We start from the raw sequence: 15,532 nt of genomic DNA on the forward strand, positions 1-15,532 counted from the left end.
ATGTGCATAAAGTATCTGTTGCAGTTCCAGGTACAAAGTTGGCCTTCATAGTGTTGCCTTTTGTATTAGTTAGCTTTCCATCATTATAATGAAATAACTGAAGTAATTAAATTACAAGATAAAAAGGTTAATTTAGTTCACAGTTTTGGAGTTTCTACCTAAAATCAAATGTACAATTCCTTTGGGCTCCTAATGAAGCAAAGTGTGGTGGTGGGAGCAAAGCAAGAGTGATACCATTCACATCATGAACAGGAAGCAAAAGAGAAAGAGAAGGCCAGGGTCCCAAAATCTCCTTTGGGGTAAGCCCTCAATGAACTAAGTCCCTCCCACTGGGCCCCATCTCTTAAATGTTCTACCACCTCCCAAGAGTGTCACCCTGGGGACCTTTGAAGAACAGTTATCCAAACCATAGCAGTTTTATTTCTTCTACTTGCCTTCACTGATAGACTCTGCCTCTCTGATGGTTTAGGGCAAAGCATCCTCATCAGCATAGACAAGTGTTATTACCCTTTCCCAATATTGTCATGATTAGTTATAGAAAGTATTGCCCTGTTTATGATCTGTAGATATCTATAGTTATCTTCTTACCTATTTAACAGATTTCATGTTCTAAGAATTCTGTATTTTATTCTGTTTTTGAATCCCTATGGAACCTCTAAAGCTTCTCTCCATAGATTATCTTTAACTAATATCTGAAACATGAATCAGTCCAGTCAGTAGTACTAGCTGCAGTAATTAAAGAAATAATTGAAAGAACATTTACTCGGAAATTTGTGTCAGCTGTTGTTCTAAAGGCTTATGTGCATAATTTTGTTCACTTCTTTGACACATGGGCATTTGTTGTCCCTGATTAGCAGATGAAGTGACTAAGCCTCAGCCATACTTAAAAAGACATCCTGCCCTCTGTGAAGATGAGAGCGAGCTCTGGAGGCAGATTGCCCATGGTCACAACCACTGTTCCATCTTGTTCTGGGATTTTTATAACCCCCTAATATTCAAACACACCATATGTAATCATTAATATAAATCTCATGAGATCACGGTGAGCTTCATATAAAATAATGTGCAGAACATGCAGAAGGCTCTAGCACAAGGTCGGGTATTAGAAGTGCTCAGTCAGTGTTAGCTCTGTTTGGCTGTTCATTTGTTAAAATTACTCAACACAATAAGTGGCAAAGGCAGAGTTTGAATTCAGACTGTCCAGTTTCAGCATTGCAACTCATAATCTCTAAGTTATATTGCTGCAAATCTCCATTGCAAACAATGTGTTGAGGTAGGAGCCAGAAATTCATGCATCAGTGTAAAGAAAAAAGTTAAGGATGCAAATATCAGGAGGCATTGTATAATTGATCACCTTTTAAAAAACAAAATTTCCAGAGCTTCGGTGTTGGTGCTAACACTTTTTCTAAAAGCATTTATATAGTTAGTGCCAACCTAAGGCTAGAGGTGCACCAGGGGCAGAACCAGATAGTGTCTGAAAGAAGCCTTTCCATGGTAGTGGGAGAGAGGGAGTGGTGCTCCATGCAGTAGGAATGTCGCCCATTAATATAAATAAATAATAATATCTTCTCTGTGCCAGTTGTAGAAAGCATATGGCCAAATGAACACAGTGCTGGGGCCTTCCTCTGGGCCCTGAAAGAGCCCTGAAGCTCAAACTTCATTTGCTTCATAGTGAAGACTTCCCTGGAGCAAAGGTAGCCACAAGCCTGTCCTGCACATCAGCGCACCTGGCCTCCCTTCCTGTTTTGCTTCTCAAAGTTTTTTCTTGTCTCAGTACCTCTATTTGAGGCATTAGTAATAGACTATACAGACCTCTAACTGGCAGGAAATTCTGGCGGATAACATGCTTCCTAGAATAGATATATTAAGTTATAAAGAAAAACCAGGCAGACTGCATAGGTTTTTCATACCTACTGGCAGGTGGCACAGAACTAAATGTTGGAGCCTTTTTATAAGCAAGATTAAATTGACTCATGACAGCTGGTCACTAAAATACAGGAAGTACAGACCTGTTTGAAAGCAAGAACACACTGGTGTTTCATTAAGTTTGCATCACAGGATAGAGCTCACTCTTTCTTTAATCTATCTTGGTGAGGCCCTTATTTGACAGTGTCAGTCATTTTTCACTTCCTCACAAGCAGATCTTCAAGGTACATGCAAATCAATTCATGCTGCCTGCAGTGTCTTCGTGTGAGGTTCCTGTGTATCAACAGAACTGTTGACTAGGCTTGGCTCTCCAGAACATCGGATAGTGACAGGCTTTTAGGTCTCCACTTGTACTTTACCTCCCCAGCTACTGTGACAGTAGATCTGGGCACTGGATGGCCATGGAAATGGATAATGAATCTGTCAGAGACAAGTGGGCTGTCAAAGAAACCTGCCCTCCACCCATCACAAGGCCGAAGGTCACAACTCCAGGAATTGAGAGCAATCTCCCAGCACTGTGAGAGTCATTTCTTTCCTTTGCAGGAAAAGCCACTGTGGCAAGGACTCTAAATAAAGGACTTTAGCTTCTGATTGGAACAGGAGTGATAAGAATAAACTGAGCTGTGGAAAATGAAAGCAGACTCTTTCCAAACACCAGCCAGTGTCATGGTGCCTCAGCTTTCACTGGCAATGTTTTGTCCCAGCACATGATTGTCACAGTGAGTTCAGGAAAAATAACCCCAAAGCTGGTCTAGGTCAGCAGGCTTCCTGCTGGGAAAGTTAAAGTTTTAGCCAGTGTCCAGACAGTGCTCCCCTAAACATCAACTAAACCAAGGTGATCATCCTTGCACAAGGAGTTGAAGCTAAAATATACACACGTCACCAAATAATTGTGCTAAACAAATTCTTTATTTTTCTCTCTTGAGCTGTGTTCTTTTCCTGGGTCTTCAGGGATTGTTTTAGAGTAGCTCTTATGTTCAGTTGCCGTCATTTGGTGAATTCTCTAGAGTATAAAATAAATTGGGTTTACCAGCTCTCACCGATGTTATAGAATTCTCTTTGCCCAATATGAAATTAATAATGAAAAATAATAATGAGGGCATGTGGCCATTTTGAGTATACATCTTAGAGAGTGTGACTTGGTATAGTGCCCATGAATTCTCTATTATCAACCCGCTGCCATACTAGAAAGGGTAGCACATGTAAATGGAGTTCCTACTTTCAGGGAGTTTACTTGTTTACTATTCATTTGTTTAATCACCAGATATTTTTTGAGCACCTACTAAGTGTCAAGCACCTTGACACATATGAAGGATTTTGCAATAAACAAGGCAGATATGACTGATGCCTCCCAGAAGCTTATGCTCTAGTGAGGTTAATGGAAAAATTAACAATTAAAATACAGCCCATATCTGTAGCCGAGGTATCATGGGCTTCATTAAACAAATAACTTTGCCAAGTGTCATGGAAGCACACCAGAAAGGCATCCTAGAAGGCTGGAAAGTATTCAGATAGTTGATAGACAGATTTATTTCTATTTCCTTATTTTTCTGCTATCCTAGGGATCAAACCCAGTGCCTTGTACATGCTACACAAGCACTCTACCACTGAACCCCAACCTGGCAGGTTGTTTTTATAAATATCAACTAGGAGTCAGGCCCTGAGATAACCAAGTTGATATCTAATGGAAAGAGTTATCCAAATAAAAAAAGAGGTTGGGGTAGGCAAGGAGAATGGTTTAGACAAAAGAAATATCTTATAAGATTACTAGAAGGCAATGTAGAGTTAGTCAATGAAGTTAATGTAGAGTTAGGAGTCGTACCAGGAAGCTGGAGGAGGGCTTGGGGCCATGACACAGAGCATGGACTCTACCCCTAGGATGATAGGAAATGGAACCGTAGTTCTAAGGCAGGAGTGACCCAAATCCATCTGGGTAAAAGACTAGTTTGATTATTGTGTTGAGTTGAGATTGGCTAGAAAGGAGCTTGAGTAGAGTACTGACTTCTGTTTAGAAGCTGTTGGGATAGACCAGGACCCATACCATTATGATCTTGATCAAGTCAATGGTCACAGCTGGAACTCTGCAAATTTGAGAGAACGAATTTCCTAAGAATGGAAAGCTCAGGACTTGGGGAGAGATTGAGCATTTACAGGTCAGATGTATTTTAAAGGGAGAGGAAGGAGTCATTCTTGGCAAACTGAGTGGAATGTGAAACCACTTATTGAGACAAAATTTTCTAAGACTAAAAAACACAGGAGGAGGAAGAGGAGGAGAAGGAAAAGGAGAAGGAGGTAGGGGGAGCCAGAGTTCATGTTGTTCAGAGGGCTTGTTTTTGTTTTTTGTTTTTCCACTGGGAACTAAATCCAATGTTTTTCATGTACTAGTGCTCTACCTCTGAGCTAAACCCCCAACTCTTATTATTTTATTTTGAGACAAAGTCCCACTAAGTTGCCCAGTCTAGCCTAAAACTTGTGATCCTCCTGACTCAGCCTTCCCAGTAGCTGGAGTCACTACACCTGACTCCAGGAGGTATTTTGATCAATAAATCTGAAATCTAGGAGAGAGACCAGTGATACAGATACAGATGAAACATTTAGATATTCTTTACCTAGGGATAAGAGAAGGGTGTTCTTTATTCCCTACAGGAAACAGAGAATCTCTGAATCTTTTAAAATGTTTTCCAGTGCTTGAATTTATTCTATATTTTTGCTTGAGAGTTGCAGAGAGGAGGACACAAAACTGCTTTGAAAAAGTCTATAACTCAAAGGAAAATGACGACCACAAAAGGAAAAGGAAGGGACAACCTAGGAAAGAGTGCCCAAGCAGAGTGAGCTGGCAGTGTTGGGCCAGAACCCAAAGAACAACATGGGCAGAGGGCAGGCAGAAGGGGATCCTTGAAATGAGCTGGAGTGTCCAGTGGGAAAGCATCAGGGGAAAGGAAGTGGTCCAGAGTCAGTTACACTGGCATCAAATACCAAGAGGAAACGTATGCACTGGATTGTCAACATGGGTGCTCTTGACAATGAGCTGAGGTGAGTTGAACAGAGTGAGATAGAGATGAGAAAATGAAGATGGCAAAGATAGGAAACTCAAGAGGGGAGAGGAGGTGTTAAGGAAAGACCCATAGAAGACTAGGCACAAGGTGCATATTCATATACCCTCCCTATAAGATGGGTGAAGCTGTGCAATGAGCAAAATCATCATCATCATCATCATCATCATCATCATCATCATCATCATCATCATCCAAAAGCACAAAGAGACTTAAAGTAACAACGTAACAATTAACCAAACCAAACACACAGAAGTAATTAACAAAATCAAAAGTGTAAAGCTCTGGGTATCTACAGTGGTCAGAAAACATTTTAAGGAAGGGTAAATGGAGAATGGTGACATACACCTATAATCCCATCCTCTCAGAAGGCTAAGGCAGGAATATCACAAATCTGAGCCAGTTTAGGCAATTTAAAGAGATATCCCCACCATCTCAAAACCAAAAAACACCAACAAAAAATAAATAAAGAAAGAAGGCTTATAAACTGAATGGATAGAGGTCTGAATGAGTAATAAGCTTACAGAAGCTCTCAGACAGGTGAGAATGGGTGACTCATTGAAGAAATCTGAGAAAAATAATACTAACTGCATCCATTCTCCTTTCACCTTCTTTTATTCAAGTAATATTTTCTCAGTTAGTATCATGTCTTTAGAATGGAAATTGACTGTCGCTCAGAGAGTAGCTACAGGCATGAAACTATGAATGGTTATAAGATATATAACCCAATTGACAATTTCTAGTATCATTCTTGGTCTTCTTCACACATGAAACCAGCATATTCTTTGGGGTCACATTGTTCATTTCCTCATTTGAAATTTTTAACACCAGATAGGGTGCTAAGGCAGTGTCAGCTGGTGCTTCTATCACTTAGGTTTCAAACATCCTCCATATTCATAAACACACCCATAAATAAAGGTGCTAATGTTGGGAAGGAGAAAGATCCTTTAATAAACAAAGTGGCACAAATAACTGCGTGTCTGTAGGAGATTATTATAGGACCCAGCTCATAATTAAACACTGTCTATTTAACTGAATTATTTTTCTCCTGTCTTCCTAAAAAACTGTGGAAATGTTAATCTTCAAAAGTGCTGTTTATATATCTAAGTTAAATAGGCGTTGTTTAAGTGGCAGCCTTCCCGTTTATTGCAGATCACAAGTATGCAGAGGGCAGAGGGTATCTAGAACTATTACAAATTGTAGCAGATCTTAAGGAAGCTTGGTCTTCCCAAAAGATCTGAGCAGATGGCTGCTGCTTTCAGAGCTGCAACTTCTCATTAGGCAGGAGCCCAGCAGCTCTTTGCAATGGGCTTAGCCATTCCTTCTCTTCCTTACCATAAGTATAGGTCAGTGTTTAAACAGTTCATCAGAGGCAAAACTGAACCATTGCTATACAGACATTATAGAAACCAGTATCAGTTGCTTAGGAATTTCATTTCCCTACCTGAGAAAGAATATTCTATTACATTTCCTAGTTTATAGCATCTGCCCATAAAGAAAAACATAAATGTTACTGTATTTCTTCATCATTATGAAACTTGAATTTCTATATTTTTGTTCTTATTCCTAGAAGAAGGAGGCTCATTTACACACACACACACACACACACACACACACACACACACACCATTTCAATTTCAGGTTCTGATTCTGGCCCGTCTTGGTATTTAATCATTTTGTCTGAGTGTCCAGGCTCTCTCTGTGTGGACACATCTCTTCTGACATACATTACTCTGACCTGTGGTCATGGTCATTCTGTCAACTTAGGTTTCACCTTTCCAGAGGATGTGGCCTATGCTTCGTGGGATAAAATTTATAACCTGCTGCCTCAACAAATATCAAGTTGGCCTTTGCAATTTTATAGTCAAAGACTTCAAATATGGGAATGCATCTTTTGTGGAAATTGCATATACCATTGTTGCCTCTCATATGTCACAGCTTTATTCAGAGACAGCAAAGGCAAAGGCTTCACTAATGACTTCAAACCTGTGCCACATGTAGGGTTTTATTTTCTAGGATTCTAAGCATCTTTTATTAGAGTCATTTGGCCTGTTTCTGAGAGACCTTCGTGATGACCTTATTTGCTGTGAATGGAAAGTTTCTGAGGATTACTGTGTCACCTCCCCCCAGGTCAGATAGAGGACTTAGTAGAAAAACTCTTCTGATCTGAGGAAATGTCATTTTGAGCCCAGAATGAAAAACATCTGATTAAACCTTTTGGGTCTATAGAGTCATGTGGAATGACAAATTATTTCAATGGTTATATTCTATACAAACAAAAGTTGTCCTAATGATTTGAAGAAAAGAGAAGATAATATTGTTCTTTAAAACCAGATGAACTCAGACAAAATTGTCATAGATTAGACAATGTCACAGAAAACCCTCTCCCTCATGGCAATATTTTGGAGACCTGTTAGGAACTCCTGTTTTCCAGGCATAGCTTGGTGAAAGTTTCAGGCCTTCCCCAATTGACTGGAATTAGACCCTCAAAGTGTAAAACGAAAACAGTCTGCACCATAAGAGTACCCTTCCCCCAAAGGCACTTGTTGAAGATGCTGAGGGCTGGGCCTGTAAATCTACATTTACTGAACACTGTGCAGCAGTAAAGCACTGTACGTTCTGAGAGCCACAACCCTAGGAGCTAGACCACTGAGACCAACCTGACTGACAGTGAACTCTTTGTCTCTCTCTGCCTAGGTGCAAGTGTAATCTCCATGCCACTGTGTGTGTGTATGACAACAGCAAACTGACATGTGAATGTGAGCACAACACTACAGGTCCAGACTGTGGGAAATGCAAGAAGAATTATCAGGGCCGACCTTGGAGTCCAGGCTCGTATCTCCCCATCCCCAAAGGCACTGCAAATACCTGTGAGTAGCTTTGCTCCCTAATCCAATGTTCTGTGCATGATGAGCTGACAGTTCCTCTCAATTTCACTTGCAATTGTGATTTTAGTCCTCTAACCCATCGTCCCACTCCTCTTCAAAATGCAGATTAAGTTTTAGTCCCTATTTTCTACTTTGTTAGTGTGTTTCAGCATTCTGATCACCTGTTAAAATCAGTCTTCTACCTTCCCATGAACTGTTCTGGGAAATGCTTCTTAAAAATTACAGAAACAATATTTTCCAAGTGGATCAAACAGGAGGTGATTTTTCTCTTTCTCCAAGTTAATTTCCTCTTGAAATAGCAAAAGTCTTGAAAACTCTCAATCCTAACTGACCATAAATATTTTCAGAAATTTTTGGGGTATTTACAAACCCATTGCCCATCCTGGTAACCCAAGAGATGCTTTTTCCAGAAGCAGTTTCCTATCTAACTTCAGCTAGATTCTAACACTTCTCAGTGGAATAACTGGCTTCTCCCAAGTTCCAGCAGTTGAGCCAGGACCACCACAGATGTTATGGGGAGAGACTGTTTCTAGATAAAAAGCATGACTGTAGGGCCTCTGGGTACCAAGGGGCTTTCTTATGTGTGTGAAAAGGCACAGGTATTATCTGTGCTCCCAGGAGATGTGTGAGATGCCCCAGCGCCACTCATATGTTTATACGAAATCCCTGAATAACCATCCGAAGGAGATCAGACTCTGACAGGCTCAAGGAGAAAAGCAATTATTTCCCAAATAATTTGCCAAATTCCATGGATGGAACGGTTAATCACCTGCAAAAGCCCAAGGTTAGCTTGCTTTCAAAAGCAGAGAAAGGGCGAGGTTAGTATATATACCCATGCAGTGAGAAGTAAAGAGAACAGCAGGTCAATGAGCACAAGAGAATGGGAACCTAAAAAGCCACTGGCTCTGTGCAAGGCTAAAAATGTTATCAGGCACTTCAAAGCTGCAGCTGTGAGAAGCCAAACCTAAAAACTAATATCACAAGAACCAGGACCTTATCAAGTTAAGTGTAAGAGTAATGGACCAAGTAACAAGCCATGAAGTGTGGGGGCATGAAATTATGATAAACTTTCTGTGAAGCTGAAAAAAATCCCTCAAAAGGTTAAAAAAAAAATCTCTTTGCAAGGGTGTTCAGTTTCTTTCTACACTGAAGAAAAAAAAATCTGACTTCTTGCTCCTAAAATTAATACATTAAAGCTCTGTTGAGCGGAAATGTTGATTTTTCAAGGCGAGTTTATTAATGGAGACTCAACTGTTGAGAGCCAGAGACTGAAAACTTGGAAGGTGTCTCACAAGGTTATTTATTGCCATACCCTGTGGCTGGCTACCTGAGAACCCCTCTCACCACCGTTGTCAAATTTAGTTTAAAGCTTTCGCAAAAGAAAAATGGCTCAGATTTCATTTTCAGGGTCTACTGAATTCTTTAGTGGGACAGATGAAAGAGGATGAAGTTCAAAAATACTTGCTAGCACCCTGGCTCATCCTCGGGGCAGGTTGACTTGCCAAGGCCACCAAAGAAGCAGCAGGGGTCAACTGCTATTGAAAGCGTGAGCTTCTATCCTATCAGGACCTTATACCCATAACTGTGCTCCAAAGACTTGTTTATTTCAAGACATTTTCACTGGGAAGACCTTCTCATTTCAGCCAAGCTGTCTCACAGAAATGGATGTCTTGTCATACACTCCATGGAAATGACTTACATAAAACCTAACCCTTTGCATCGTGAGGATTATCAAGTCAGACCCTGGCCAAAGGAATGCAACCTCCTATGATTTGCCTTGTAGGGCAAATTGTCCATTCCTCCCCTAGTTTTTATTGGCCTTCTCTTGACTTCTGAACTTTTCTACATCTCTCTTAAAACAGGAAAGTGACAGACCCAGTGGCCAGGAGGGTTCAGTTCATCATTTCAGTCACCAACATGGCAGAGATTTGATGAACAGTTTTAGAGATTGTCTGAAATGGTCTAATCCTGCAAGGAAGAAATCTCTTGACATATCAGACAGTGTTTAAAATACACAAGTATGGCAGTAAGAAATTTAGGAGTCTGGTACACATGTTCTAGAATCAAATCCCATTCCTCCATTTACCTAGCTGTGTGACCTTGAAAAAGTCAGCCACCCTCTCCCACACCCCGTTTCCCTTCCATAATGTGAGGATAATAAAAGTTCTTACCTCCACAGGGATTTTGAGAGGATTGAATAAGCTAATGCATGCAATATGTTTAGCATAACACCTGTCACAAAGTAAGTGTTCAAAAATACTTTATTTTTAGGATATTTTTCATCAGGCAGCCTTGCCCATTGCTGGACATTTTTAATTGTTACAAAAGTCTTTTCTTAACATCAATGTTGAGTGTCTCTGAGTTCCCATTTTAAATAGTTAAAGAGCTATATTGACTCTGGTTTATTTCTTCTCTGGTTAACCATCATGCATCATTCACTCCTTTTTCATGTGATAATGTTTTCATGTCCCTTTCATGTTTGTCCTGGAAGTTCTGCAATTAGTGTGGTACTTCAAACCAAGCGCTAAGCACAGGACTTCCTGAACCTTTTTGATTCTCTTTTCATTCACATTGCCTTTTGCTTACACACATGCATGCATGTGCACACACACACACACACACACACACACACACACACACACACTTTCACATGGCTCTACTTGATACAAAATGAGTCAGTTATCTTAGAGAAACACTTAGGATATGTCATATCCTAATACCAAACTTCAAATCTAAGAAATGAGAAAAGAGGGACTGCAACCTCAGGCCCTTTCCTTCCTCTCAGTAGCCTAGAAATGCCTCTCATGCTGGAGAATCTCAAAATTTTAGCAGAATCTCAAGCAGCCAGGGAACTTTTGGATAAGAAGATCAAGTGCTGCCCACTGCCTCAGGTTTTAGCAAGAGAAGTAGGATGCTTTTATTAAAGCAGGGAATTACAAGATCTCCTTCCAAAGACACTTACACCACCACTCAGGGACATCCCAGATTGGCACCTTGCTTAGAGTCTCTGGGCTTTGGAGGTCCTGCATCCCATAGCAACACAGAGCACATAGTGATGAGGAAGAAGCCTGGGGAACATCAGCAGTCTAGAATAGAGCCTTCCCAGTTGGACATACCAGAGGGATGATAAACTTGACCAACGCAGAGTAATAATTCTTGTGGTGCTATTTTTATTCTTCGTGCTTCTATTCAACACCTAGTATGTTTTCTTGGTATTTAAAAGATATATGTGTGTGTATAAAAATCCTTTACTTATTTTCCTACATAACAATGTTTTATAGAAAAGATATATTTCTCTATAGATCTTCATTCCATATTCAATTCTATTTTGAAAGTCCTCTGAATTCCATTGCCATCTCCCAAACAGATAGCACCTCTATCCAATTCCATGCTTAATCACGATTCTCATGATTCCCATTGTCTAGCTCACAGAGAGAAGTATTAAATTGCAATGTTTAAACTCTTATCCCTGTGGAATAACACAGGATATTTGTCTACATGTAAATTCTTAAAACTTAATAATCTCCCTGTAGAAATCATAGCTCCAGTGTAATATTTACACCTCTGCTTCTCAAACGGTGTTCTACAACCCTTAAAAGAATTCCATGTCCAAATAAGGTTTAGAAAGTGCTGTGTTCTATCCTAACGCTTACATAGTCACATTTTCTTATTAAATACACTTGAGAAGTCCTACAGTAAAGTAACGTGTTCTACCCACTACTTCCCAAACTTATTTGCTTCGTGGAACACTTAATGACTTTCTATAAAACACTCTTTTGGGGACATGCTGGTCCAAACAATTTCTTTCAGCCCTGTCATAGAAATGTCACGGAGACAGACAAAAAGCCCAGCTCATTCAGTTGTATTCGCTCTCTTAGTTTTCTGTTACCTACACAGTCTAATATTCTTCAAAGAAAGAAAATTAAATTGGTCTGACATTGACATTATTTGTTTGTTCAGAAATCCAACTTGAATTGTTATACAATATCTAGGTCTCCTCTGAGTGATGGAAAGTAATTTGATGATTTTTCTATTATTTTCCCTACTATTAAATTTGCAGTGACTGATTTCTATTTTCCCAGGTGAACAAACGGGTGTGTCATTATCCAGACAATTTCCTAAATGCTTCACAAGCATTAGTCCATTTTAAGCTCACAACAGTCTTATGACAAAGATACTAGAATTTTCATTTTACAGACATGGAAACATATGATTACCAGGGAAAGTATCTTGTTTAAGATTTGGACAGATAGTAAGCGTGAAAGGGGCAATTGGAATCCAGATGTGTCTTGACTCCGAAGACTGCACGTTGGTCCACCTTGGCTTTCAGATTAAATTTGAGTGATTTTTCTCTGTCCTCTATTGGAGTTCAGGTTCCATTTTGATACCGGTTTAAGCAAGCCAATCTTCTCCAAACTTGCTTGCTTTCTAGATCCGTACATGGTGTTTCTCTGCCTTTGAAGGCTTTCCTCTGTTCCTCTTTAAATGCTCCTGCTTCTCACCTCTTCTCAGTCTACAGTTTTTTTTACTGTGGCATTTCATTCTATTCCTGTGGTCTTACTTCTCAGTATTATTGGTGTGGTAGTAAACAACCAAATCTACTTTCAGCCTTTTTAGTGAGTCCAGACCAATTTTGCCAGCCGTCTGTAAAGATCTCAAAGTCAACATGCTCTAATTCATTCCTTACCCTCAAAGCTCCTTTATCTTCACTTTTTATTGAAATCCTGCTCATTTTTCAAGACTTCACTGCTAGCTCCTCATTGAAGGCTACCTAACCTCTCTCATGCAAAATCAATTACTCTTCTCTTTCTTTAGATTTTGATATATATAGACTTACAAAACTATGTCTAACAAAAAAATGATAATAAGGATAATAATAGTTACTCTTTATTATATTTATCATCGGCTTTTGAACCTTATAAAGTGTTTCATGTGTTTTATTGCCTCAAGTCCTACAACATCCCTATTAGATGTGTACTATTATTACTTCAATTTTAATGATAAGGAAGCCAAAGCACAGAAAGGTTAAGTAAGCTGCCTTAAGGTCTCACAGCTAATGAATGACAGAGCAAACTTCTAACTCAGATCTGTCTGACTTCAAGAGCTAAAATATTAGCAATTTAAAAGCAGGGCTGTGTTTTTTCTTGGTCTTTATAAATGTTTGTGGAATAGTTACTCTGGTGAATGAACAAGTACTCCTAATAACCCTATAATGTGCTCCTGGGTTTATTGGTTTCCCATCAATCTTCTGTGTCTTCTGGAGGATATGGCCTTCGCAGTTCAGCAGCTCTATCACAAGAACCTTCCATCTCCAACAGGGAGAGACCATCTGAGAGCTTATAGGAAATCCAATAAGACAGAGTCTCACTGATCCTCAGGGCCCATCCAGACATATATGGACAGCACACTGGCTGGCTTGTTTCTATAGGCCTTGCTAAACGCATTCACTGTGACCTGACCACTAGCAGGCTCTCACCACCAGTCTTTCAGGCTCAAAACCCTAATTCATTCAGCATACTAAGAAAAGTCTTCATCATAGAGCCTGATGTATATGAACCAAGTTTGTTAACCCATATATAAAGCCAGAATACCAAATTACTCATGCTTAGCCCCTAGTCTAAAGTCCCTTATCTGAAACTCATGGGTCTAGATATGATTTAGAATGTAACATTGTTAGGATTTTGAGAGCAAGAATACAGTGCACATGTATTATAGCAATACCCACAGCAGAATATCAGGCAGCCCCACTTAATCAAACATCTCAATATTTCTGTAGCAAACATAGGAATATTCTTACCAAGTGGGATAAGGGAAGTCTATAAATAATAACCTAAATCAGTTCCAGTCCACTTCGTACCAAATTAATTCAGATCACATTATATTGTGCTACAGATATATTTGGGGGGAGAAAAAAAACAACCAACTTTCTCTTTTAATATTTTTTAATTTTAAGACTAGAGATAAGAAACTGCAATAAACTGAATGACAGTTATAGAGTGTTGTTTATGGGCCAAAATCTGGAATCTGAAGACCTAGGTTAAATTTTAGTCATCTTCTCAATTGACTGGGATGATTGCAAGCAATTTTTAGCCTCTTATGTATTTGTTTTTCCACCATCTTTAATGTCAAATAATTATTGACTTCACAGGATTGTCATAAAATTAAATGAATTAATACATGTAAGGGATTTAGACAATGCCAGGGTCATAGTAAGAATAAAATGAAGTTGGTTGCTATGGTCATTATGTTTTATGAGATCTAGCATATGATCAGCAAATATTCTCCTTGGAGACAATTATATGGGGAGATAAATTGTGACCAAATGCCTATTTATTCATCCACAATATGAACTAACTGTTATGGTGTTCAGAATATTCAAGTCTTTATGACCAGTGTATTCTCTTTTCTGTATTAAAGTCTATGTGCCGAATCAGAAAATAATCAGAAGGTTGCTTGGTGAGCATAGGATCAGGCTTAAACGGCTTCATGTTAATAACATCAAGCTGAAACATCCGACATATCCTCCCTACCACAGGGTCAGCCCTTCCTAATGTCAACACAACTCCTAAGATCTGCAGGTTTGCAGTTTATCAATCCCTCTCTCTAAAACAGTGCTAGGACAGTACTGCCACTATACATCTCAAATGCTCCATTTTTTAGGTTTTCCCCTTCTGATGAGCTCATTATTCCATTCTCCAGATATGTTAATACAGTAAGTCAGGTTAATGTCACCTCTGTCAAGTCTGCCATGTGCAATCGGGTCTCAGAGCCCTTGTATGGCCATAGGTAATGTGAAATCTCCCTTCTTGGATCATTTAGATGATAATTTTGCAGCAAAATTTTGTGAAGCAATCTTATTTCCCTCACTTTCAAGTTCCTGGGAGACAATTCACCACACCTCCCATCAACAGTTGTTTGGATGGGAGATTCAGGCTGGAAGGGCATTGGAAGTAATTCCTCTAGAATATAAATGAACATGCAGAATGTTTTCTTACTCATTACCTACTTCTTCTTCAACTAGCCTTTTTGGAGTTAGAGCTCCCGATGGTTACAGTCTGCCTGCAAGATCTAGTCACCTGCTTGATGGGTTGTGTTAAACCATCTATCACAACAGTAGTAATTTTTCCTTTCAGTTTGAAGCATGCTGAATCCTTATCCCTTCTGCTTCTTTCTTGATGAAAAGCTGCTGAACCTTCCATTGATTCTCAAAAGGAGTTATAGCTTTTAGCACTGCATTAATCTGCTTCTGCAGATCGGGGTATTTATTTTTGAGATCTCCATCATGTTGACTTCCATATTTGGACACTATAAAATAAGAACCATTGAGGAAAAAATAGCATCTGAAAATATACTAATGAGCATCTTAATTATGTACCCACCCTTCAGTTATTGCTTGGTGGGGGAGGGACAGTAATTTTTTTTTTAAAGAACAAGAAACAGAAAATATCATATTATATAATCCTACAAGGTTCTTATCTGCCTAATTGCAACATAAATTCCTTTAAAACAAATCATTAAAATAAATGTGGGTGTAGAAGGGGCTCACTGAGGGGGGAAGGACTGCAAATATCTACCAGGCAAGTCTCCCCTTATTCTTCTGGAAGGTGGTAGCATAATGGCCCTGCGAGTTGAATGTATTTGTCCACTGATGTGATATTTCTATTC

The 15,532-nt window shown here is 39.4% G+C and overlaps 1 protein-coding gene across 6 annotated transcripts in view; it reads left to right on the forward strand.

Annotated features, from left to right (window-relative positions):
• Ntng1 (netrin G1) overlaps positions 1–15,532 on the forward strand; it is a 322,121-nt gene that overhangs the window by 228,845 nt on the left and 77,744 nt on the right. For all 6 annotated transcript variants that reach the window (XM_076861736.1, XM_076861733.1, XM_076861737.1 and 3 more), the window contains exon 3: positions 7,677–7,849. In XM_076861736.1, the coding sequence (XP_076717851.1) occupies positions 7,677–7,849 (173 nt within the window). The remainder of the gene's footprint in view (positions 1–7,676; positions 7,850–15,532) is intronic.

The sequence above is a fragment of the Callospermophilus lateralis genome, chromosome 7 (genome assembly GCF_048772815.1).
Source record: "Callospermophilus lateralis isolate mCalLat2 chromosome 7, mCalLat2.hap1, whole genome shotgun sequence".
Lineage (NCBI taxonomy): Eukaryota > Metazoa > Chordata > Mammalia > Rodentia > Sciuridae > Callospermophilus > Callospermophilus lateralis.